The 25,525-nt window shown below is 39.4% G+C and overlaps 1 protein-coding gene across 9 annotated transcripts in view; it reads right to left on the bottom strand.

The window, feature by feature from the left end:
- Nucleotides 1–25,525, bottom strand: part of SYNJ1 (synaptojanin 1) — a 49,582-nt gene that overhangs the window by 11,897 nt on the left and 12,160 nt on the right. For 6 of the 9 annotated variants that reach the window (XM_082278826.1, XM_082278829.1, XM_082278830.1 and 3 more), the window contains exons 6-25: nt 25,413–25,496; nt 24,806–24,867; nt 24,420–24,516; nt 22,969–23,138; nt 21,152–21,233; nt 19,820–19,972; nt 16,588–16,753; nt 12,143–12,334; nt 11,682–11,766; nt 10,517–10,657; nt 9,972–10,164; nt 8,991–9,149; nt 6,986–7,142; nt 6,524–6,641; nt 6,201–6,416; nt 5,500–5,578; nt 4,319–4,481; nt 3,491–3,697; nt 2,724–2,852; nt 2,103–2,141 (exon numbers count right to left, since the gene is read on the bottom strand). In XM_082278826.1, coding sequence (XP_082134952.1) covers nt 2,103–2,141; nt 2,724–2,852; nt 3,491–3,697; nt 4,319–4,481; nt 5,500–5,578; nt 6,201–6,416; nt 6,524–6,641; nt 6,986–7,142; nt 8,991–9,149; nt 9,972–10,164; nt 10,517–10,657; nt 11,682–11,766; nt 12,143–12,334; nt 16,588–16,753; nt 19,820–19,972; nt 21,152–21,233; nt 22,969–23,138; nt 24,420–24,516; nt 24,806–24,867; nt 25,413–25,496 — 2,692 coding nt within the window. The remainder of the gene's footprint in view (nt 1–2,102; nt 2,142–2,723; nt 2,853–3,490; nt 3,698–4,318; nt 4,482–5,499; nt 5,579–6,200; nt 6,417–6,523; nt 6,642–6,985; nt 7,143–8,990; nt 9,150–9,971; nt 10,165–10,516; nt 10,658–11,681; nt 11,767–12,142; nt 12,335–16,587; nt 16,754–19,819; nt 19,973–21,151; nt 21,234–22,968; nt 23,139–24,419; nt 24,517–24,805; nt 24,868–25,412; nt 25,497–25,525) is intronic. The other 3 variants (XM_082278832.1, XM_082278831.1, XM_082278834.1) reach the window with 1 other exon arrangement.

The following is a 25,525-nucleotide window of genomic DNA, read 5'->3' as shown; positions in this document are numbered from 1 at the left end:
CTGGCTGAGATCCAGGCTCTGCCAATTCCCATCCCAAGTTTCTGACCATGAACGTCTCTCTGAGAGGAGCAGCAGTGAAGCTGCACAGGGGCAGGGCACTGCCCAAGAACATTCCACTGCTCTTGTTTTATGCAGGATGATGACTAAAGCCAGCTCCTTTCAGCAGAAGGGAGACACAGGTACACAGGTTCATACGTTGGGGCACCAGATGGAGAGCAAGATCTCTGGGCATGATGATTTGGCAAGTTTAAAAATATTCACTACATGGGAGAGAAATGACACAGAGGGTAAATACCTGAGATTTTACTCACTCATAATACTCTTCAACAGTAATAAAGCAAAATTATCATACTGCAATAATGCTATCACAATGGGTAGCAGAGGAATATTTTAATCTTACAATGAAAAATAGTTTAAACCAATGATAAATACCTTTACCACAACAATCAGGAAAACTCTGACTACTAGTATTAAAGGAAAAAAATCCACAAATGTTACTGTCCCAGTTTATTAACTCCAACTGAAAATTAGCAGCCTTTATAGTTTTTAATGTTATCTGAAAATTTAATCTGTAATGTATTAAAAATATCTTGTGTAAACAGAACGCAACATTTTAATTTTTAACTAAAAACAACTGGAGCTTATAGAACCCTCAGTAAAAGTTTTTTTTACCAGCATACAAAAGGTCTACACTTTGTAAAGCCCTGCAACAAGTGCAGAGCCTTGTTCACCTGAATTCTGAGCTGCTCCTGATACAAAATATGAGCAAATTAAAACACTTAGACGCCCAAATCCTCCTCTCATCTTCAAAGCCATTAGGAAAAGTGCCATAGGCATTGAAGGGACTGAAGCACTTGGGGGAAAAAAGGTCAAAAGACGTGAGGGGGAAAAGTAATATTTAAAAGGCAGAACATTTTAAAGACATGATCCATGTCCCTTTGCATGTGCTACGGAAGTCTAAACCCGAAGTCTGATCCACTTACACACTGTACAGGGATATTTTCACAGAGCTTTAGGAGCCCTCCTCCTTGGGAAGAGAAACAGATGACTTTTCCCCACTAAAGTAACCCATAAGGACATTTATTTTGGTTCCAGCCCTGTGCTACGTTGCTCAGAGCCGAGCTCAGATACCCCTGAGAAGCAAAGTATTCATACTTAGACATGCACACCATGAGTGGAAAATGGAGAGCAGAAAAAAAGTGAAGAGCTTTAGGTTGGAATAATACATGAAAAAATACACTCCAGTCTCAAATGATTGCATAAAAAGCAAGTTTTATGCAAGTTACAACTCTATGGAAAGCTATGTTGGGAAAGAAGATAAAAGAAGATGACTAGTCTTTGCACAATTGAGACAAACTAGGCAAACAGGATTGTCAGTGCACAGAAGACTACATAGGACTGAAGAACACTGAATTAAATCTCAACTATACTGAGTGTCGTCTATCAACTGCTTTCTAAAGCTTCTGCATTTTAACTCATTTGAAATATCACACTTTTGGCATGAAAACCTCTTTGTCTCACCAGTATCTAAGAGTCAGGTGCATTTTTGCCTGACACCAAAGTTAGCTGATAATTACAGACTATGTAAAATTAAAATAGTTTATGTATTTTCTGAGATTGCTCAAAACTTTTGAAGCATTTTGTCAAAAAACCCTCTTTCCTACCAACTGAGGGGCAGTGCCTGGAAGTACTTCAGTGCCACCAACAATTCTCACCCTCTCTTACGTATTGGTGAGCTGAATTAAGTCCAAGCAGGACAGCAAAACGTATGACAGAGAAGGACAAAGACTACTTTGAAGAAGCACTTTAGAAAAGATACCTAAATGTATTCACCCAGGACGAAGCAATAAAAACCTGGAACAACTTTCACCTCTGACTTTAAAACACCAACTTCTGGAGAAATACTATTTCACTGAAAAGTCAAACGTAGCTCAGAGGAGGAAGAAAGAAATGATATTGACATTCATGAATTATCCAATTCTGTAACTTGGAGAATTGCCCATTTTTATACCTTTGGAAATCATCACGTTAAGTATTGTCACAACAGATCCCCACAGCAGTTTTGCTATGCAGTCATATTCAAAAACAATTAAAAGCATTACCTCCAAATTCTTTTCTAGCAGGTGCAGGACTCCTACCGCCTGACAGTATTTAAGAAATGAATGCAGCAATAATGAAAAATATCAATATAGTAGGAGGGAAGAAAAAGAATGAGAAAGTTAAAAATCACAAGGGTCAATTTGTTATTAACTAAGCTGTTCAAATGCTTCTGAATATCCCGTTTCTCTTAGTGCTCAATTGTTCACATCGTCAGATGATACAAATGAAGACTACATTAAAAACTTGGACATGATAAAATGCATATAGACTGATGCCAAAATTAAAGGAACACCAATGAATCAATGAATGCACAAGTTCATTCCTATTTTAGTTCAAATTAGATGCTATAAAAAGTGAAAATGTTGAGTAAAATCTGCTGTAAAACTTCACATTTTTAAAACTGAAAATAAGTTTTTATAAACTTATCCAACTAACAATATTTAAATGGTAAATATGCCATTATTTCTCATACTGTTATTGCTTTTAAATGTACCAATTAAACATTTCAGTTAAAAAACAGTGAGCCCCAAGTGTAATATGCAGTTTGGGTTTGCACTTTACAAGTTCATCACACAGACTTGAAAACAAATACTCCTGAGTACCTGAAAAGGTCCCCACATTACCTGAGGGTGGAGGTGGCCGTTGTGGAGGAGCAGGACGTGCAGGAGGAGCGACGGGGCGAGGAGGCGGAGGACGCTTTGGCTCCAGGCTCTGGGGAGGCTCCTTCTGCTGGGCACCAGTCTGGAATTCAGCTGAAGGATATGACAGACAACAACACAAAAATTAATCTCTTGGACATTCTAATCCCAGCAAAGCTTTTCTAATAGCAAGTTCTTCTCACAGAGAGGACAGGAAGTCCCTAGCCTTGGAAACAACAATCCAGAAGTTTTTGAGAGAGGGAAAACGAGGAATGAACCAATGATGAAAAGAAGCAGATTTCCTAAACCAAAGTTTTCGTCTCGTGTGTTTTAATAAATTTATGCTTTTCATGAAATCCTGAACAATCTTACCAATTGCAGCATCTCAAATTTTGATTCTGACCCCTATCTGTGAACTACGTTCTCTGGAAAAAAGTGCTACAAATGGAATTCTCAAGGCATTTGGGCAGTTAAAATAAACTCAATTAGAAGCTATTCCAAACACCATCATTGTGTTCACAGGTTCACTTCATCATTTAAAAAAAGGGCTGTGTTTAAACAGAAGTTTTCTTATTGTGGTCCCAATTTACAAATGTGCTGATCACAGTTTATATCTTGGAGCTGACAAGATCAAGGGTTGCAAGGGTCTGTATTCTGGGAGTATGACTGGAGCGAACCAGGATTCTACAGACACTTTGCAACAGAACCTGTGTGTGGCAGTTCCAGAGGCAGTGGAGCCATGCAATACACACCATGTGTGGAAACAGGTGGTCCAGGAGTTTTTCCTGGGGCTCGGCTGGGTCTCACCGGGAGCGTGGGTCCGTCCGACAGCGTTGGGGACTGGCAGGGGCTGGAACGCGGGGAAGAGCTCGGTGAGGTTCCAAGCCCTGTACTTGACGCTGGCTGTAGGTGCTGAGGAAGGATTTCTTCCACTTCAGCACTGTAGTCATCGATGTCTCCTGAAGAACATGCCCCAGAAAAGAAAAGTACGTAAAAACTGATTCTGGGCATGGGATTTCATGCAAAAAAAGCCCCAGAGTTCCAAGGAATTAGCTCAGCAACCAAAGTATGATTCTTGCATCCCAAAATTATACGTGAAGAATGCATATGTATTCAAACCAGCTGAAAATACTTCAAATGCATAATATATATGATAGATATATAGTAAACGTAATTATAACAGTGTGGCAACTGTGAAATTGATTAATCTAAGAAACAATCAGCTTTACAGGTTATTTCCTTGGTTTGCAATATGGAAAGCTTCACTTGTTCTCCAGAAGGTTGGGCAGGGGATTGCAAGATATCTGCTATTTCTGATAAATTCTGCTTGCAAAAGGTGGAATGGTGTTGAAAAAAAGGCTCAACGTGGATGTGCTTTTGAAGAATAAGCTGTCAATTAAGAATATATTTAAATGTAGATGAGAGTGAAGCAGATTGTCAAGATACTGTTGGAAATAATGTGATTTCTAATCTGTTTTAGACGGGCATAAACTTGTTAGGTATTTATATACGCATTAAATTAACCACATTATTTAGGACTGTAAGCATTTCAAAATAAGGAGTGCTTTATCTCAACAAACCTTCCATATCATAGTCTGCAGTAACCTCAGCATCTTCACAAAGTAAAGTGGAGCTGGTTGATGAAGGCAGCCCAATATTAATCTTCTCTAGATTCATTTCATCTTCCAAACTTCTGATCCAATCTGGATTTTTCAAGTTGATGTTTATAATCCTTCCTTGTAGCTGAATTGCCAAAAAAGGTATGCACAAAATAGAAGTTTTTAAGAGCAGGAATATTAAGGCTCAGCATTTTAGATTTAAAATGAAAAAAAAAAAAAAAAATCCTGAAAATACCACAAATAAGGTTATCAGAATTCCTGCAACTAAACAAAAATCATTCTGCTTTTCACTTCATTTTGGTAAGTAACTACATTTATGTAATTTAAACTGTTCATTACCACCATTTAATATTTGTTTTTGTAGAAAAACTAACAACTCATCTCCTACGGTTCTCTTTTTCAATTCATCAGGAAGCTTCCGGTTTCTTTACTCTGACAGAAACACTTTTCTTCATAATGAAAAACAGACTTGCTCATAAACAACATGAATAAAGTCATTTTTAGAGGATGGCACAGAGCAGGTCTTCATTCTGCAAACTGACATTCTACCCTGAGCCCCCTTCCTTTCTGAGCCTGCCAGTGACACCTCAGCAGATCCAAGGATCCATGTGTAAACATCAGGCGTTCCAAGTCTAACAGCCACAGACGAGTAAAAATTTGAACGTCAGAAGTTAAATTTTCACAAAGATGAAATCCTGGCCCCATAGAAGTCCATGCGAGCTGAAATTCTGACATTTTTCAGAGTTTGCAGTAGAGAAGTGCTACGTTTTTAATAACTGCAGGCTACGAATATGTTAAACTGGTTCATTCTAGAAAATAAACTCTGCTTTTTAAATAATAAAAAGCACCCCAAACCCCTCATTTGATGAAGATGCCCCTCAGTAGGACATCTTGACTTGTCTAACAGTACTCCTCCTAAAAATAAATTGAATTTGATACTTCTTTTATGTGGCTTTTGAAACTCAACATACTGGTATGAGGCTATTAAAAAACAAAAACAAAAAATACCAAACAAACAAACAAAAAAAAGATGCAACAGTCTAGTATGGAACAGAACAAACAAAAAATCCAATCCACACAAGAAGACTTAAAAACCCTGGATTTTCTCTTGCTATACAAAGGTTCAGTCATGTTTACATTACCTCGATGCCATTCAAATTCATAACACTCAAAGCAGAGCTTCCTTCCAAAAATGTTACCCACATCTTGTCTTCCACAAACCTGCAAAATTAATTGGAAACAATAACCAGCAAAATACCACAAAACTTAATAGTGCAACTGCCAGGTTAGTGAAAATGCAACATCCTCATTTTCAGTTCATTTGAAACTACTAACCTAATTCTAGAATACAAAATTTATATGAAATTCTCAAAAATAAGAGTACCTGGGAGAATCATGTCTGAAAACGGAGAGACATACAGGTACGTAAAATGAATTCTAGAGACATTTAAGTTCAAATACAAATGTTAAAAATGAAACAGATCATCTAAGGAAGTAACTGTATTCAGGAAATTGGTGGGAACAATGAAGATGCATTTTGGACTTGCTCCAGCAGTTCCAAGTCCAGATAGGACAAGGCGGGGGGAAGCGCTTCCTACTGCCAGAGGGTAAGATGGGATACCGGGAAGAAATGCTTTCCTGTGAGGGTGGGGACGCCCTGGCACAGGCTGCCCAGAGAAGCTGTGGCTGCCCCATTCCTGGAAGTGTCCGAGGCCAGGTCGCAGCAACCTGGTCTAGTGGAAGGTGTCCCCATGGCAGCAAGTGTGACTGGATGATCCCTTTCAACCCAAAACATGCCATGATTTTCTAAGTAGAGATTAAAAGTAAGAAGTTTTTTTTTAACCTTATAAGTATAACTTCACCATAGCTTGCAAATTTTTGAAGAAGATCATCAATCAAGTTATCATCAAAATAGTTTTCTTCTGCTGAAGAACTTCTGATGGAGACCATCACAGTACCATCAGGTGGTCCTTGCATTGCAATCACCTCCTTATATACTTTTTGTCTCTCTTCTGCTTCAATTTCAAATATGTCGATGTCAATCAGTGCAACCACAGGCCTTGGAAAAAACAGACAAGAAAATCCTGTCAGCAGAGTATCTGAGCAACAAAATACACAGCACGAAGATTAAATCTTAGGAAGTTATGTGTAAAATTAAACTGGAACCTGTGATCAGATGTTTTCAGCTCTGCTCTTCCGTAGTGCAACAAAGTGCCAGGATTCCACGTATAAGGGACATTACTGTCACTGTGAAAACTTGCATTCAGGAGATCCAGGTCTTCAGCTACAATCAGCAGTGAAAACAAAAGAGGAAAAATACAGCGATTGAAAGGATGTGCTACTTGTAAAAAGTAAAAACATAGGAAGTAAATCCAAATTGAGTGCCTCCTACAGAACCCCCCTCCCCACCCCAAGTTTCTTTTGCACTCCTCAAATGACAGTAATTGGGATCTGATTCATGGCCCTTTGTTCAGCCTCACTGCATTTACTGAAGGTCTGTTAACAAGTGTTCTGTCTCCTAATGAGCCAGGGACAGGAGCTCAGCATCACTGGCACTGTTAACATCACTAAATAGATCCTCTAAGTCACTTAAAGAGCATTTTAAACAACGGAAGGAAACCCTCAAACCTGATCTGTCAAACGGCCATTTTCTTCTCCTCCAAAGGATCCGATCTGTCCACGCTGGTGTGCGACACTTTTCACTGGTGTCATAGTCATCAGAGAACAGATCATATTTGTATGTAGGGGCAAAATTGATTTTCCCTTCCAGAAATCCCCTAAAAATCTGTAAGCAACAGAAGACAGAAACAGATGGGAAACAGCTTGAAACGAATCAGAATTCTCTATTCTAACACTGAGAACCTGTATAAACACCTCAAAACAAAACAAAAAAACCTGTTATTTGTTAATATGGATTCTTCTCCACATTTTATCTACCTTAAAACATTTGACACTATGACTAAATAGTGACCCAGACAATCACCAATGAACAGAAGTATGCCAGCAGTTACATCTTTAAGCCCAGGCCCACAAGCAACCTACTGTTCCTTCAATGTCATTACCAACTGGAGGTCACCCAGAACACCCATGCTTTAACATGGCATTTTAATCTGGTGCTTAGATGTTCCTGTGTCAGCAAAAGTTGGGGATTAAGGTTTATATTTTATCTATCTGAACATGTCAAATGTTCTCGCAAATTCACAGACTCACACCCTGGTTTGGGTTGGAAGGGGCCCTAAAGATCATCCAGTTCCAAGCCCTTGCCATGGGGTCACTAAAGCAGGTTGCTCAGGGTGCCACATAACCTGGCCTTGAACACTTCCAGGGAGAAGTTGACACAAGATGCCCCCTCAAGTAAGTAGGAGGTTAAAAAAAAAAAAAAAAAAAAAAGGAAAAAAATTGAGTCCTTAATACATTCAATGTATTCAAAGTGAGCTTCTCACTCATTAAGTGTTTAAACTGGACACAAGATAAAACCCTTCAGCTAACTCAGCCAGCTCCATTCTTGAGTTCAACCTTGTATGACCAGCTTTCCTTCACTTCAGAGAGCTGTAAAATAGAAATCTAACTTGGATCTTACAGTCGAATCTGCATCAAGTCACAGGCTAACCTGCTTTTCTTGTCAGAAATACAATTTGAAATCCAGTGAATTTAAAAGCCAACATCAGAAGATCAATGTCAGAATGCTAGAAGTTCCACAACTTCTGAGACAATTAATTTGTTTGCCTTCAGTAATTATTTTTTAGCCTACTTTTACAGAGCAAGTTGCTATATAAACACCTTCCCTGAGCAGCAGGTATAGGGGTGAACCTGCCACAGCTGTGGAGCTCCCCCAGGGAGCTGCTTTTACCCAGCCAGCAGCTTCTGAATCATGGAATATCACCCCAACAGTGCAATGCTATTCCTGCTCCCCAGGCAGGAGTCCTTTTCATATTCTGGTAGCTTCCATAGATTTCTCCAGCTTTGTAACTGCTGGAGGTGTCTCCAAAACCTTTACACCTCTTGTTTTGATCCACTAACAGACAATCAATGCCATCTGCCCATGTGAACGTACATCTTGCTTTCTCTAGGAAACAGCTGCTACAAAAAAAAAACAAAAAAACAAACAAACAACAAAAAAAAACAAACGAAAGAGAATAAAAATATCCAGTGTTTTGCCTCCTGTTCTGGTGCACAAGATACCAGCACAAATGGAAGGGAACTCTAAACCAGCAAAAGGACTGCTTGTGATCAAAGCGTTGGCGAGCAGAATGAACCAACAATAGAGGACTGTCGCTCATTTTACCATCTCCAGCCTTCGCACACAGAGCTGCAAAGAGAGACCAAGAAACCCTACAAATCTAAAAGCTGTAGCTTTCTTCAGACTTTGTTACTGTGTTTTCTTTGCAAGTAAGAAGGCTGCCATTTGGACTATTCCCAACAGTAACAGCATTAGACGTATCACAATTGAACTAAAGAGTAACACTGCCAAACATGACAAATATTCTTTTAAAATAGTTGCATCTGATAAAAAGAAAAATATGGTAATTAGAAAACTCCATGCTGAGGATAGAGATTTACAGGAGCATCACAGAATTACTAAAACCAGTAAGAAAAATGAAGTATTGTCAAGCATGGTGACATTTGAACATACCTGTCCAGAGTTTTTTTGATTGATAAGCTGGTCTCCTGCTATGAGGGGATCCCAGTTCTGTTGTCGTATTAGGTCCTTCACCTCCTCATTGGGCAAATCTATTCGATAATTGAAGTCCCCACACCAAAAAATATAGTCATGGGAAAAGAGCATCCTTCCCTGTACAACAGCAGCACACACTGGAGTTAAAAACAACCGAGTGACAAATTTACTACTTCCAGGTTCAGAAATTCAGTTTTTAGCTGTGAAGCATGTATAATTCCAGGGTTTAGAGTGAGAACTTTTACGTCCCCCTTTGTTTTGATTTTTTCACTGCCCATAAGCAAAACCAAGCAGATACACTGGCAGCTTGAAATAGCAGCATTTAGGAAACAGTTGGATACGGTACTTGCTAGGAAAACTGAAACACGACAGTGGGGACAAATTTAGGAAATAAAAAAACCCCTGTAAAATAAGATGTAAGACTCCTGCACAGTGCCACAGAAATTAACGACAGTTTGATGACAAAATTTAAAACAGCTTTAAGTCTCAAGGAAGCATTTTGTTGCACTGATAAAATTTTCACCTTGGTGTTTATGAGAACACGGCATAGAATCACTCCTGTGTACTGAAAACAGTGCTGTTTCCCAGCGACATTTTTCTCATAGGTGATTGTCTCCTGGGCCTACAAAAGTTCTACTGCATGTCAAGGATCTGCAAAGTCTCTTTCCTATGCGAAGTCCTTGATTCCAAATGCAAGTCAACTCATGTTCCATCATCTCCATCATTACACTGGAAAGGTCTATTCTTTCTGCAGTCTTCTATTTTGCTAAATAAACATTGTGGGAACTCAGTTATCTCTGAGATCTCTAACCCAAGGAAATCTGATTTCCACAGGAATCTGGGGAAGGGGGAAAATGCAAATGGAGCTTTGGGATGACACTTCTGGAGCTCCAAGCACTTCACTTCTCATTTATTATGGAATTTGAACACTGTGCTTACCATTGGAAAACCAAGCTTGCGAGATATTTCTACAAAGTCTTCATTTCTCTCCTTGACTTGGGATTGCCCTGCAGCAAAATGACTACACACAAAGCAAAGGCTGGAGGTATGGAACAGCATCCGAATGGCCACTGCACCTTTGTTCCCAGTGGCTCCTCCCATGCCAGTCTTGACAGTATCAACAGCAACATCCCTGAAATAGTGAAACAACTATTAAACATTCCAGTAACCTGGCATAGACGGCTCCGAGTGTGACACTGGGCTGGGAGGGACACATTGTTCTTCCAGCCACAGGGCTAGTTTTAATGAGTTCCAACAGCCACTGAGCAGTAACAGGATAAAACCTCAGCTTTTCAAGCTCCCTGGGCCACCAAGGAGGCATTTAAAAACTAAGATAAAAGAACTTAAACAACTGCTTCACCAGAAGGTGGAAGAGCTCTTTCAGAGCCCCACATGGCTCTGAGGGCATTTGGGTGTTATCCTGCAACAGAAAGCAAGCTGACGGTGCCCCAAGCTGGAGCCAGCTGTGGTCAGCTATCACTGACCTGATAAAGGGAGCATGCTGGGGCCTGATGAACACGAAGAGGCAGACGCCCACCAGCTGCTCTGAAGCCAGCAGCACGTACTTGTAATCTCTGGAGATGGTCTTCTGCAGCTCAGCAGCCCAGAGCTTCTGATTGGTGGTGCTGGCAGTGAGATTAAAAACACCACGTTCGAAATAAACAAAACTGAGCAGGTTTCTAGCTGGTGATTGAGCTGACTAAACTACATTCAAGAACCTCAAGTAAACCTTGAGGAAGTAAACCAAAGCCAAGTTGCAAATGGTGCTCAAATCCCTCCCCAGCAGACACACAGGTTCTAGACTGTCATGACATAATTGTTTCCCATTCAGCCTCTACAAATGCTGCCTCACTTTTCCCAACACCACAGACAACTTTAGGAGCCATGGCTATCTTTCCTGTATTTATCAGCCTAGACTAGAGGAGCAAAACCTAAGAATTGTTTTAGGGAGTTACTTCCTAGCCTAGAGCTCAATCGATAAAACAGGTGTCCACAGTCTCAAATCAAGAAGAAACATCCTTAGAGACCTGACAGACTATGGTTTTCAGAGCCAGCACTGGACAGAAATGAAAAATATCAGGCCTGGAAACAGCATTAACTACACGTATGGTGAAAACAGGGGATGACAGGCTAACACTTGGTACCCAAAAGACAAAAATCCGCACAAAGGCTACAGCATTATAGGCTTCAGGTGCTCTTCCCAATGAGTTAAACCTTCCCTAACACCAGGAAATAATGCAAAACAGGCAGAGAAAACAATGGACAAAGGGAATATGGTGCTAGGACTACACACACATTTATCATTGGTATCACCCACCACTGAGAAAAATGTATTTCCATGACCCAGTCTGGTAGGAGTGAAAAATCCCAACTCCACAATAACATATCCATGCAATATATGGAATGGCAGTGAAAACTAACAGTGTGGAAAGAAGCCTTCCTTTAAACAGATCACAATCTGATAGAGAACAGCATACCAACAACACGTGCTTTTGAGAAGATTTTCACGGGATTTGTTGTTCCCAGCAATACAAAACACAGGAACTGCAGAACACTGCGAGCACTGGAGAAACCAAAATTTCAAATAACATGTGACTTAAAAAAGGTGATTATCAGCCAAACTAGTACTGTGTGGATTGGATCACCCACCTGGCATTCACAATGTTTCCTGCATTTAACTCCACCATTTCTTCAAATCCAATGGCAAATATGTCCACAGGTTTGCTTTTGCGATCTCGAGGTAAATATGGAAAGAGTTAATTCTTGTTTCTAATTAACTTAAGAATGAAGACCTCACATACATATTCATTTTAAGAAAGAAATCCCTTATTTGGAAAAAAATTCCTCCCTGTGAGGGTGGGGATGACCTAGGCTGCCCGGAAAACCTGCAGCTGTCCCATCCCTGGAAGTGTCCAAGACCAGGTTGGATGGGGCTCAGAGCAACTTGGGCTAGCGGAAGGTGTCCTTGCCCGTGGCAGGGGTTGAGACTGGATTGTTGAGGTCCCTTCCTACACAATTCTACAATTCTGTGATATCTGTTTCAATGTTTGTGATCTACTTAGAAAAATCACAGTTTTCAGGAAAAACTCATGACAGAACACAAATCCTACCTTGGAATTCATGGATCCCAGCCAACTTTGGTGCATCCAGAAGCCAGTCAGTGAGGGTTTGATTTCTGAAGGCAATACTTCGAAACTGCTTCCCCCCATTGACATTCCATGTCCCAACACAGACTCGGATTTTTTTCGGTTTTGCATACTTGTAGAAGTTCTCACACATGCTCTTCAGTACTTTTACAGATGCTGCAAAAACATTTGAAAAGACATTATTTTCATAGCGAATGATTCTTCAGAAAACTCGGCAGTGAGATCTTTCCAAAGTGCACAAAGTTAAACTGTGAAAGCACATGGAATGCAGCTTTCCCAGGGGAAAATACCCTTAGAGACACATTACTTGTGTGGGTAAGACACTGACTGAAAACCAGCAGCGATTTGTTCAAAATTATATAGAGAAAAATAATACACGAAGGAAACAATTTCCACATTTTATAAATATCTGTTGTTCTTTCACCTCATCTGTGACTCTCTAAGGAAACCATAATTTTTCATACATACCAACAAGGGTATCTACCTCATTTTCACAGATTAAATTTATGAAATCCAATCTCTGTTACAGAGCCAACTTGCAGATATATTCATTTTTGGAAGTGTAAAAGTGGCTGATACACTACAAGTAACAAAATAGAGAAGGTACATTATTTCATCATATCACAGTATGCCTATTTAAACCACAAATCTCAATTATTTTTAGGTCAGCTGAATTCCTAAAGAGCGGCTTTAGTGAGGACAGTAGGCTGGGATTCAAAATAATTAAACTCACTTCTCTGTCCCATCAGCCTTTACCTGTGCCTTGTTTTTATCTGCCAGATGGAGAGAGAGGAACAACCCATCTGTACAGGACATTGTGAGAAACACAGAAAGAAAAAAGCTGGTTCAACGGTCAGGTACTTTACCTAAGCGATATTAATTTACCTATTTTGAATGTTCTCATGGTTATCAGACTCCAAAAGAACAACATAAACAATATTAGATGGAATTCTTCCCTTCACTTGTCGCTGCCTAGAAAAATACTCAGTTGCTGGAAACAGTATTTTCATTTAAATCCCCAAAATAAGATGTTTAGTGAGCTGCTGTTGTCTTTTCAGTTATTCTTTCTAAGTTTATCATCTTGGCTACCTGGTTAAAACAAAAATCAGGTATTCTCTCTCCCTACTGGGTTTGACAAAAACTGGAAGCAAGAGAGGAAAATATATTGTGTTTGTTGGCTGTGAACTCTTTCCCTGCTGAACAAATCATACACCCATAAACGGGCCAATCACACAAAAAAGACAGTGAACTGGTTGGCGTCTCCTTGGGGTGCTCCAAGCAGATCATACTTGGGATCATGCTTTCCTCATGAAAATACAGGGAAATGCAGTCTAGAAGACAGTAAGGAGCCAACAGGATACTTGAGCCCTCCAGGCAAGAGCCAAATACCACATGGGCTTCTGACCCACACCCCAGGTGACTCCAGCCAGGAACTCAAGCACATGCCCAAAAGGCCACAGAGTGTCAAGGACAGGAGCTACCTCAGCACCCGGCCACTGAAGGGAAAACAATCCCAGAAGTGCTGTCACCACAACACATCCAAGAACCCAAATCATCCGAAGGGCTGGCTGAACCCCAGGAACCCAAACTGGTGTCGTAGGCAGCTGTGCAGGCCTGCAGAGATGAGCCTTTGCAGCACTCTAAGCAAGTTGAATAGCAGAGTTTGGTGGTTTCTCATCTCTGGTTCCTTTTTTCTCTTTTGAAAATTTAGTAGATTTCAGCTTCCTTTTAGTTACTCCAAATCATTCAGTTGCTATACAGAAGCTTTTAAGAAAAGCTGCAAAACTCAATTATTGCCTATTTAACTCCTGATGTTGTTATGAGACCCTAATGTGAAAAGCCTTACCGAGTTAGACTCTAACTTTAGAACTGAACAGACAACAAGCTTATTACAAACAAAAAATTGATATCTTTAAACTAGCAGTCTTCCTAAATTGTAGAATGACTCCTTTTATAAATTAGAGTAATTAAAAATAAAAATTTCTACTGCTTTCCAAAATATTGAGTGAACCAAGTGCTTTTCAGGGCTCCTGAGACCATGATTTTTCTACATATTTCTAGTTATTTATCTCTTCAGCTAAGTTGTGCCTCACTCTCCAACATCAGAAATCCAATCAGTTACATCTTCTGTTATTTTGCAGCAAAAATACTTCGGCTGCTGTTCTTACTAGGCAAGCAGAAATTTGGAAATCAGTTCTACAAAGGAATCGTTAATTTAAAATTCTGTTTGGGATATTCCATGCAACTGAACTTGATGGAACTGTTTTACTGCTACATCCAAATTCCTGTAGGAATATTTCAATATATGCAATTTGTACCCAGGTGAAACCCTGAAATGCTAAAAACCAGTTGATTTATAACTCTTACAAAAATAGGTATTCTAATAAATAATAAAAATATAAGAATAACAATAATAATTTATAAATGAATAAAAATAGTTGACTCCTCTTTCGGAGTTGGAAGGTAATACCATCAGTGAGAGTGTGACCAGTCATTCCAAGAAACACTTGGTTACACTGACTAAATGCCAGTGAATCACTCAATTTCAGACATACATTACTTGTGACTCAGGTTTCATTCTTTAGATACTCCCTAAGAGTTAAGTAGGTAGAGTAAAACACATATAGAAAAAGCAAAATTGGCACATGTAAAGGCCATTTAAATTTGCTCAGCATGCAATAAAATGTGAATAGAAGAGATTAGAAATATTTTATTTTAAATAATGTGTTCTGGGAACAAGAACACGAGGTGCTGCACAGCTGACTAGTTTCCTGCACAAATACATGCATGTGGAGCCTTCTAGCAGCAATTAAGATGAAGTAATGAATTGTACTGAAGAATTTGACCTCTCATCCTAAACAAAGCAAAAAATACAGAAGCTTCCAAATAAAAAGGCAAATTCCTTTACAGCCAGAGCATTTGCAAAAATAAACCCCTGCAAATTGGTTACCTCTTGCACCCAAGTTCAACTGCAACATTTTTCAGCTCCTCGATTCTCACTTTTCTTGGATTAAAGGATGTTAGGACACAGGAATGTCAGACCCAAACACCACCAGGAAAATGTGAGCCCACAGCCAAATATTACACAGACACAAGAAAAGCCAGAGGACAACGATCGCTGGTCAGGTATTTACAGCTTATTTTACTGTACTATACTATACCTGATTGTAATGATTGCTCTGAAACTACGGATGCAGTAGGAGGAAAACAAGAAAAAATTAGTCAAATAAGTCATTGCTTTTCAGGATTTTCCAGCAATGTGTGAGAAAACATGCTGTTAATACACAGTTTATTACACATAACCATTTGCATCAGTTAAAGCACACGTTTTATGCTGCAAAATCTACAAAGTTTCACAACAGGATTAGCAAATTCTCTTTTCCTTCTTTATTAATAAGGGATTCACACATGTTGAAGTACCCCACTAGTTAACTTGCCACCTAGCAGAGAATGCAGGGACATCTCAGGGAAGAGGGATTAATGCTCCTCAGCTGTCAGGAGCTGCGAACGCGGAAAGGGCAGCTTACATTCGCAGGAAAAGTGAGAAGAAATGAAAACAAATTTTAACTAATTTTGAGGTAAGGTCAATTTAGCAGGTTTCAGATATAAGAAAAGTTACAATAACATGAAACCTTGTGCTAAACAAATGGGACAAAACCACTCAGGATTCCACATCGGATGAAGGTGTGGACCCTCGAGATGAAGACTACAACTTGGCAATGATTTTCTTCTAGAGACAGAGATTTTCGCTGACGCTTTGACATACTCTTCCTCATTCTAGGTTGAGATGGGTCGGGGGGAAGGAAAAAAAAATGAAAAGGAAAATTTAAGAATGTTATTAATCCCTAAAAATTGCAGTAACCCAGAACATTATTACTCGGGATCTTGGAAACAAGACTCAAATTTAAGTTCCTTTTTTGCCCAAATACGAGCTCCTGTATTTTTTATGTCTCAGGAGAGGACTGAATGCAGCCCTACAACTGAGCCACTGTTTTCTTGTCCACCAGACCTGCAGAAGATGGGATTGACTGCAGTCCGGGGGACCACAGAGGCTACATCTCTTTGGGGATGCAGGATTCTGGTTCAGTACCCTCTTCTCATGAGGGGAACCACCTTCCTGGTACCAAACCCTCAAGACTCATGTGGTTGCTCTGCGCAAGCAGAGTTTCTTATCAAAATATCTCTGGTTTTGATGCAGAACTTCACCCACAAATCATACACAGGTAAAGAAATTTCTGCAGCACATTAGTTTGCCACTATTAGTAAAGCAGAAGTAACTTTCGTCTTCTAGTAAGCCAAAAGAACATAAAATAGCATTTATACTTTCCAACAGTGCTTTGAAAACAAACTCTATACAGCTTTTTTACAGCAAATAGTTATCAGAGATTAAAATCCTGAAAGACACATACCGCGTAAACTGCTGGTGGTTAAGAGAGCCCGTGCTTTATCTGCTAAATCACTATTTAGGGTATTTCCCAATAACAAAACATCAATGGCCTCCTGCTTGGAGCTATCAAAAAAGTTATTTTGGATCGTTCTGGTCACAGAACGAGCACCATCCTTCAGCTTTCCAGCCTGTTAGAGAGGAACACGTATAAAATATTTTATGTCGGACACTGCTCATAATACATTGGCAATATTCAGTAGCATATATGTAAACTGTGTTAATGATTTTAAGGGCTAAGGCAATTTTCTTCTTTAAGTGTTAAATGAAATTGTCTGAGCCTACTGTGCTACATGTGCTTTCCCCCCACCCCCAAATGCTAAACACAGTAATACCTACAAGGCGTATCTTACAAGCAGATCTAAATAAAACTAAATAAAATAAAACGCTGCAGGGAGGGGGAATTTTTTTTTTCCTAAACCCATGGTCTTTAAAAATTAATTTGATACAGTGCCATGTTTAGACCACAACAGGGATTTTTGGGCTTTTCCCCAAATAGTGAGAGATGAGCAAGTGCTCGAGTCCAAATGCCATGATACATGAAGGTATATGTTTATGCACATAGGAATTCAGAAGTCACATTCTGGAATAACCATGTTAAAAAAACCAGAGAGAGCTTCAACTTAAGACCCCTGAACTTGTTGAAATAACATGCAAAGTCTCATGCAGTATCCCAGAAGGAACACAGACACTAATCCATGGCTACAGACACACCCGGACACCGTCTCTGCACACTCTGGCCTGATTAATTCGCATGGCAGAGGAACAGTGTCCACAGCTGGGCTAAACAAGAGTCTCCAGAAAAATGTGCTGCTGCTGCTGCTGCAGATGTACCCGAAGGTCACACAGACCTAAAGGATAATGTAACTAACATGTAATGCAGTCTCATACTCAATTCCAAACCTCACAGTGTTGACGTGGGCACACAAAACCACCATTCTGATTACACATGCTGTTGCATGTACTTTGCCTGTGAGGTGTCTGTAAACACACACTACTGCAGGTACATGAAATACAGACTGTGATCCATCAGGGATGCTGCATGGGACTGTGTCATTATAAAAAAATACTCCCAAGTTTACAGCTTGCATTGTCCATGAAAGCCTATTAAAGGCATGTGAAAAGAAGGTAAAAGCTTAATAAAACTACCCTAGGATTTAGTTCTATGAATTGTGCTAGACAAGACAGAAGCTACTCTTTTGGCAAGGCTAAGTGGAAGTAAATTGACACCATGACTTTTGGCAGACAATGGGGATGAGGTGCAGAGAGCACTCTACTGCAACAGGATTTTGATAGGATGTGCTCCCTTCCTGGCAGACAATGTACAACTGATGATCCAAAACCACACTCACCATTCACATATCAGGCAATTAATTGAAAGGAACCCAGAGAAAGCAAAAAAAAGAGCAAGTAAGGAGTTAGATGTAACGAGCATTGTAATACTTTAAAAAGAACTGGTTTTCAGTATAGAAATGTATATTAACACGTTTAGGGTTAAAATAATTTTCTCCTATGTGAAATTTCTGCAATTTTACTTCTAAGTACCCTTGGGCTTTGAAGAATCAAACTGACAAGTAAGAAATGGAACAATTTCAAGCATCAAACTTTTCATCTGAGAAACGAGAATGCAACTTAAAAACTGCATTTTAAAGTATATACTGAGAGTACTCAAAAACATACTGCGTCATGTGCATTGAAACAAGAGCGAGTATTGCATGGCTTTGCAAGCATTAAAGATCCTCTCTGAATAGACAGGACTTGTGTCAGAGATGCTGGGTATGATTTATGAGATGTGATACTAATTAGAGCTGTCCCGGGGCAGGGATCCAGCATTATTCTAAAGACAGCAGAGTAAATGTACTGTCGTGGTTTAAGAGTCTGGAACCAGGACATCTACTCTATGTTTTAAACATTAAAAATGGAAATGTAAATACATTAAATGCATTTTTTAAAGTAAAAAAAAAAACAAAAAACAAATAGCCAAATGAACTAGATGAAATAGAAAACTATTAATTTAGGAAAAGGAATTAAGAAGGTGGAATGGCAAAGTCAAGACAAGGGGAGACACTCCATAAAATACTTACTGCTGTTTTCCTGGCAGTCTGGGTGACATTTTTGTGAGAAAATAAAACTAAACATCTTGAACCAAATTCCACTCTATAGTAAAATACAAGCAATTCCCAAATGAAGAAGTCTTGTATGCATCAGTCAAGGGGCAAAATAAGCAACAAGTTTATCTGAGCTCTTTTCTTCTCATGTGTTTTGCTGTGATACCTCCTACATGAGCAGAGAAGGACCCTGGCACAGTGTGAATGAACAAATGATGGAAAATCCAGAACAGTTGGCTATGGGTACATCGGCTATAACATGGAATGAAAAGCAGCACATTCTTCAGCAGAAAGAACAATGTGAAAAGATGTTTTTGAAGGAACTAAAGGCAAAAATTGCTACGGTTCAACATTTGTTTGTCTTGACAGGTATCACTTGGCAAGGGACAGGATTAAGGAAACAAAAAAGCAACATTTTGAGGAAAAAAACCCAAAAGACAGCATTAGAACATGGGAACAACCCAGGCATCAACCAAGACAAAACAAGCTGAAGAGAAACATTACACTGTCGTGGAACACAGAACTGTTGTCACAGCATTAGAAAGCAGGGTAGAAATGTAATTTGTGGTGTTTTCAGTAACTGCAGAACTAAAAAGAAAAAGCTGGACAAACATTCAAACAAAACCCATCAGCTACAACTTGTTTAGCATTAACACTATTAAACACTAAAAACACAAACAACATCATATCAAACACACTTGAAAAGGAGATACAGTGAATGAAATAACAGCAGAGGCACAGAGAGAAACGTGAAAAGAATCAAAAGAAACTAAAGCCAATTTGACTATACACTTTTCCAAACTATGTTCTAAAGAAATTGAAGATTTGCGCCTTATCCTTTACACAGAATGGTGTTATCTGCGAGGCAGGAGCGCGCCTAGGAAGGGATGTACAGGAACGTGACCTGCTTATCAACAGAACCAACCATTTGAAGCTAATTTTTTCGGTTGGTTGCCTTTTGTTTGGGATTGTTTTAGGATTACAAAGAACATATTTTTTAAAGAGAATCTCGCCATTGCTATATTAATGGCAGAATTTATTAAAACCCATAGTGAACACTGCTAAAACATTTGAAAAGATGTAGTTTACCTTGGCCTTTCCTTCAAGGGCTCCGGTTCCAGCATAAATTTTACTGACAGAATCACCATTCACAGACCACATGGATCGGAAAACCTCCTGAAAGCGAGTAACTAACTGAGGCTTCTCAGCTAATCCTAATACCTCCAGCTGTTTTGTTAGCATCTGCAACAGGTGAAGACAACATTAGCAAAAAAAAAAAACCAAAACTTTAAATATATTTGTTAAAAGGCACATCCTATTTTTCAGCATTATGCATAAAACTCCACAAATCTGGGGTTTATATGCATCATTCCGAGCAAACTGTCACCATATCACACTTTAAAGGCTGCATCATACATGTAATTAGCACCAACACTTCATTTTCTTTTGAAGATAGGTAGTAAAAATGGAAAATAATTATCTAGCAGATTTGTACACATTTTCATCTTAAAGTTCACCAAACTAAACACAGAAGCTATTTTCAAGAGCTTTCAAAAATCCTTAAAACCTTAGGGTGTCTGACAGCAAAAAGGAGGAGCCTAAAATAACAGACACACAAAAGCAAAATTCTGAAGGTTGGACAGGAATCAACGAAAGATACAAAAGGAAACTTGCAAGACAAAATTAGGAAGAAATAAGCAAGAAGTTTTAGAAATTGGGTGCTTGCTCTTATTTCAGGGCGTCATCCAGAGTTCAGTCCTGTTATTTTAAGTATCTAACTGTACTAAATCAAGTAAGAATTCATATATCTCATTTAATAGAATTTTAAAATTAAGTAAGCAGTTCTTCAGGATTAACCATTTCCCTTCTTATTAATTAGTTCTATGCTTTTGGCTCTCATACTTCAGCTGAAATCATAATTTAATTCTCATTGCTGAAAAATCTGACACAATGAGTTTAAAAAAACATTATCCAGTTCTTAGAAGGGTAAGAAAGGAAAAAACAGACCTTCAAAGCTAAGTTTGACATGTAAGTACTCTACACATCAAGAGTGTAGAAAGATTTATTCTTATTCCATAGAAAACTTGTGTTAATGCAGCAGCCAAGCACTACATATTCCAGAATCAGATATGTCTGTTCTACAACCAATGCCTTGTACAATTCTCGCAGAAATTCCTCTTAAGAAGAGCGTTTTAAATAACTAAAAATCAGAAAACAAAAAAATCATGACTTTGCTAGGTTTGACCTTACAGCACCCATACTTGTTCACTTTCAAACATGCTGAAGGTCTTCTCTCAGAACTCAGAGCATCTCACACTACAAATCCACCCACGAAAAGTTCATTCACCTTTCCTAGGGAAGGTGACACTACTTTTACAGCCTAAGTACCCCAGAAGCAGCAGCTGGATGTGAGTTTCCTACCTCCAAGCCAAAGAAGGCCTGCACACTGTTTGTTCTATCCAGACAGTCCAAGCAGTTGGTCCTGACGGTGCCGCTCTGGGATCTGTGCCAAGGACAACGGGAGAGGGAAAACAAGTGAAACAACTCATCTAACACACATCTCCTCAACAGAGGCAGGGACAGGGAGATCTGAACCAGAGCAGTAAATCAGGGCATTGTCAGTGCGACATTCCTGCCCCACAAGGATATTTATAAACGTGTCAGCAACAGAGGGTGATCTTCAAGTGCTCACTGAACACAGCTCAGGCATTTTCTGCAAATAACATTAGTCTTTCTGCTTCAGTTTCTCCCAATCCTCCTTGCTTGGTTAGTTAAAGTGTTATGCAGGATTAAGTTTTCTTTTCAAACAATTCAACTAACACACTTTCAAAGAACCTCAGAAGTAACTCTTAAGTTACAACAAAAATGGAAAAAAAATTACTGAGACAGTTCTCAAATTTGTTTAACAAAAAGTAACAAGAATTTGTGATATAACTAAAGCCAATTCCAACTCCTCATTACTTGCTCATAAAAATTAAAAACAAGCCTCTCTCCTTGAGCTCAAGTGATGTTTGAGGCCCATAGGCACTCAGAACTGCTCCACTTCCTTTGGGAGAAGCCCAGTTAACTCCTGCTAGAAACCTCTCAAAAGGATCATGTTAATCAGCATCCATGTACTGCTTGCTCAGCTAGGAGTACAAAATTCCAGTGACTCTCCCAAGGACACACACTTACCCCTTACTTTTGTCATTCCCCCTGCCCACTTCGTGCGCCAAGGTCAGTATGGTTTCAGCACCTTTACCTGGAGAACTAACCACAAGCTGCAGCAAGTTCTGAAGAACTTTCTTCAAGACTTTTTTCCTTTGGCATTACTATCTCTGCATTTGATTTGAAATACAAAGCAAAAAGCCTGACATTTCCCAAATGAGACGGTCCATGAACTCACAAGCATTTTTACTGTACCTTTCACTAACACAAATCTCTGAGCTGTCACAAGCCACAATTTTTTGTTTTGCTTTCAGCCTGTTGCATTTTGATTTACGATGGCATTATTTGAATCACCCAATAAAAAAAACACATGCCACTTTCAGAGCTGTTTGGAGCTCATCCCCTCATCATTCAGCAACTCTTTCTCAGGGAGAACCTCATGCAGCACTTGGCTCCGCACGAGTTAAAAGGAGGAAGGGTGTGGAAGGGAGAAGAGAAGGAATGTTGCCTATTTCTTGCCCTGCTTCTCTTTTCCTGTCGAGATAAGCACAGCCTTTGCTCCAGGAATCAGGAACAAGTACAGAGCAGAGCAGGAAACATGCATCTCAATCCTGCCTTGAGAGAAAGCAATCTCTCAAGCAGGGGATCCAGGTGCAGTCAAAAACACTGCCCTGAACACGAACATTCACAACACACAGAAAATGGTATGTTCCATCACTGAGGGAAATACTCAGCATGTTATACAGGAAGATAGAAAAATAGTCATTAATCCCATGTGGCTGCCCGCCAGAAAAAGGACAATCGACCATTTTCACAAAATTGTGAGGTCAAAGGCCTGAAATGAATTCTTGCCCCTTGAATGTCTCACAGAGATCTTCCTTGAAAATTTTTAGAGCATACACAGAATGAAACAAGATCTTACCAGAGTAAAATAAGTGACTCATATTTCAGCTGTTAAGCATCATCCAGGATACACTAAAACCACAATAACAGAAGCAACATTCTTTCTCTTATCTTCTTGCTGAGGGGTGAAACACATCCCAGCACCACAGTTTAATCTGAGGAAATGTACGGAAGTTATACACACAAACCTTTTCACTTCCTTTCCATCAAAATAAAAAAATCCACACTCTAAGAATTTCTGGACTTGAGGTTTAAGCACACTGTGTAGTTTTTCTGCCTTTCCACCTTTAACCATCTGATGATAGTCAAAGTTCACCATTTTGATATCAGCTGAATGTTCAGATGCTTTCAAATGGCTCTGGCATTGTAAACAGAAAAAAAAAGTATAAATATACCAGTACCTTAACATACAGAAGTAGGAGCTAAACAAGAGACTACAAATATTTTTAAAGTTGTTTTATTTGCTTTCTATTAGGTAAAATGAAACCATTTTTACCACCATTGAAACAAATCACTCAGAACTGATTAACATTCCATGTGTATTTTTGTTTCCCTTGTCACAAAGTCAGGTTTTCCCCTTACTACCCCAGGGGTCACCAAGGCAGCCCACAGCCTCTTCTGCTGTCAAATGCTTTCACCTGCACAAGGTCATTTCAGTGAAACCCCTTTTCACCAACAGTCACTGACATGCCTGTCAGCAATGGGGGTTAAGTAAACACTTTAACAACTACTACTGATAAAAAACCCACCCAAATTATTTAGGTTGCTGTGGAGAGTGGCTTGAGCAAAACTTGCCCTAATATTTCCTGAAAAACCCTTAAGTGCTCAGACAGTGCTGGCAAAGCCCTGGGTATCGATGCACATCTGGGAACCCTCCTGTATCCTACCAGGAGGGCTGGATACAGGAAATATCCCAGTGAATGCCCCCAGCTATTCAATCACTACAACAGAGAGGGAAAAGGGAGAAGGAAAATAACAGATGGCTACTGCCATGTTCTCTGGCTTCAGACAGAGCTCCTCAGATGGTTGGTATTTATGAACTGCAAGGTTCAGGCAGAGAAAGCATAACAAGAGCGTTCCGACGTTGTCTTTTAAACTAACCAGTGGGATTTAATGAAAGCAGCCACTTATAGTTAACATCTTCTGAACAAACATTTCCTGCTAATCACACAGCAGCTTTGTTTAAGGTGATAGATTGTGTTTTTAAAAGAATATTAAGGGATTTACCCATTTATTCCAAAAGAAATAGCCTTAAAAGAAATATCACAGCATTAAGTATCATAAAGTATCATGTATTTATTCATCAATTTTATAGGGTAAAGAAGACTTACGTTCTCAGTAAGACACTAGTAAGGATGAAATATGAAAATAACTTAAAATCCCTCAACACTGTCTATGTTGCTGTTAATAGTTTTTCAGTACAGTAACCAATCTGAACGGAATCAAAGAGGAATCATGTAGAGAGCTTTTAACAATTCATTTCACATCATGTATCTTAAGCAGTGCTGTTATGATAAATCCAATCTTAGCTCCCAGAGCACAGCATACCTGGGATTTGGTTTCCAAACGCTATGTAAAAGCTTCCTTGCAAACAAGCAAATTCCAAGGATATGCACAGCGAAAGAACTGTCACACTCACCTGGAAAGCTTTGCTGAGCATGTGCTCCCCTTCTTTTGCCCCAAGTAAATTTACAATAATTTGCTTGCCATATAAATTTTTAAGGGTTTGGAAATGCCTGTTAACAGAAGAAAAATTCCACAGTCATCTTCTGGCACGCAGAAAATGAACAGCAACACCTGCAACACTGAGTGAGATGTTGCAAAGTATTCAATATCAATTTTATTCACACTTTCCAACGAAGCATTCAAAGGCATAAGCAATCCCCAGGCAGTTCCCAGCTTTGCTGAATCCCACTTTTGTACAGACAAAGCCTCCCATTTGGAATAACATATCCCATCTCTGTGATGCAGCAGAACTTATCAGAGGTTTGCAGTGCATTAACAAAAGCTTTAGACATTTTTCACCTGTCAAAAGCTGGTGCGTTCGCCTCGAAACCCCTTGACATCCTGACACGATGGGATCCCACCTACGACACCGAGATTACATTAAATTGTAATTTTGAGTAAAAGGCATGTAAACGTTTCAGCAGTGCTACTGCAAGATACTGGTATGTCTAAAGAACCTAGAGTAAGGCACAAACTTTTTTTTAACCCTTCCTGTAAAAAATGAATCATGGTAGTAGCTGCTGAACCAGTCCCTCTTTCAAGAAAATTGTGATGAAAATCTACTAGAGTAGGTCTTGATCCTTATTGACTTCTTGAAAAGACTTCTTCTCAAGAACAACTCAGAAGAAAACAGTCTCTTTGGACGCCCTTAGATAACCCATTTAAAAGAGGAAAAAGTCAGAACTTCAAAGAGAAGACATGGAAAAAAGAATGGACATTCTTTTTGCAAAGCAACTTTTGGATTTGAGAAGAGCAGGCTTGGTGAGTCACAATAGCACCAACGTGCTCCCAAAGGATCACCTCACCCTCACAGGCAACTGTGAAGAAGAGCCCAAAGGCTAGTAGATGATGTTTAAAAGGACACGAATAAGAATTATCTGTATAATTAAATCTATCTCCTGCTTACCTGCAGCCCTGGCTGTTCCCAGAATAATGGAACAGATCCTCGAATCTGTATGAAAGATGACACAGAGTCATCTAAATATATCACCTGTTAAGGGAAGTAAAGCATAGTGTTAG

The sequence above is a fragment of the Coloeus monedula genome, assembly GCF_965178545.1.
Source record: "Coloeus monedula genome assembly, chromosome: 3".
Taxonomy (NCBI): Eukaryota; Metazoa; Chordata; class Aves; order Passeriformes; family Corvidae; genus Coloeus; species Coloeus monedula.
Note: the sequence above shows the minus strand (reverse complement) of the source record. Positions and strands in the feature narration are given on the sequence as shown.